At 33.8% G+C, this 755-nt stretch overlaps 1 protein-coding gene across 1 annotated transcript in view; it reads right to left on the bottom strand.

The window, feature by feature from the left end:
- Positions 1–755, bottom strand: part of LOC119588855 (1-phosphatidylinositol 4,5-bisphosphate phosphodiesterase-like) — a gene marked incomplete in the record, with an annotated part of 69,524 nt that continues 68,769 nt past the window's right edge. Inside the window, 1 exon segment of the mRNA XM_037937493.1 lies at positions 1–414. Within this exon segment, the coding sequence (XP_037793421.1) occupies positions 346–414 (69 nt within the window).

The raw sequence follows: 755 nt of genomic DNA, 5'->3' as shown, positions 1-755 counted from the left end.
ACTACATTTTAGTGTGTTGATTAAGTTTATAGTAGCTTTCTTTTTACTAGACTCTGAATAGCAGATTTTCCAAGTCTACTAAACCAAAGAGGAGAATGGAGAGCTTAACCACATTTCCTTTGTTTTTTGTTTTGTAAACCAGACACATCTAATTACCCTGATTTTCATCACTCCTCATTTCCTGTACATTACACACACTTTACCAATGGGCTAATATTGCAGATGCACAGAAATAATGGATGCTAAGGCTTGCAGATGAACCAAGGCAGCTGGTCTGGAGATCTTCACAAGAGGTGAAGAGTGTGCCATAACACAACTCCAGCTACATTATGGAGGGTTGACTCTTCAACAGAAAAATTCAATCTTCTGCCACATCTTGTATTCAGCTTCTGTGTTCTCATAAAATTGGATGGCCTGGAAAGCAAAGATTGGTTTTAAGAAAAAAAGAAAAAAACACTAATTAAGATTTGTAACACAGAAAAAGTAGAATAATTCTTTACTCTTTTGTATATCTCTCAAAGGAGTAAATAAAAAAAATATAGAGTATAAACTGTAATTTCTTATAACCATTTAAATTAGTGTATGAGGCTAAACCTTCCTATGGCAAAAAATTGCATCATCTGGTGTGTACATCATCCATCTTACTATAGAATCCACAAAAACAAATGTAGTCACTACCATAAATGCAATTAGAATTAACTTTTTTCACTGGGTCTAGTGGCTTAACAAAACAAAACAAAACAAAAACTGGCTGT

Source organism: Penaeus monodon, chromosome 24 (genome assembly GCF_015228065.2).
Source record: "Penaeus monodon isolate SGIC_2016 chromosome 24, NSTDA_Pmon_1, whole genome shotgun sequence".
Taxonomy (NCBI): Eukaryota; Metazoa; Arthropoda; class Malacostraca; order Decapoda; family Penaeidae; genus Penaeus; species Penaeus monodon.
The sequence above is the reverse complement of the archived record's forward strand: the minus strand, read 5'-3'. Positions and strand labels throughout refer to the sequence as shown.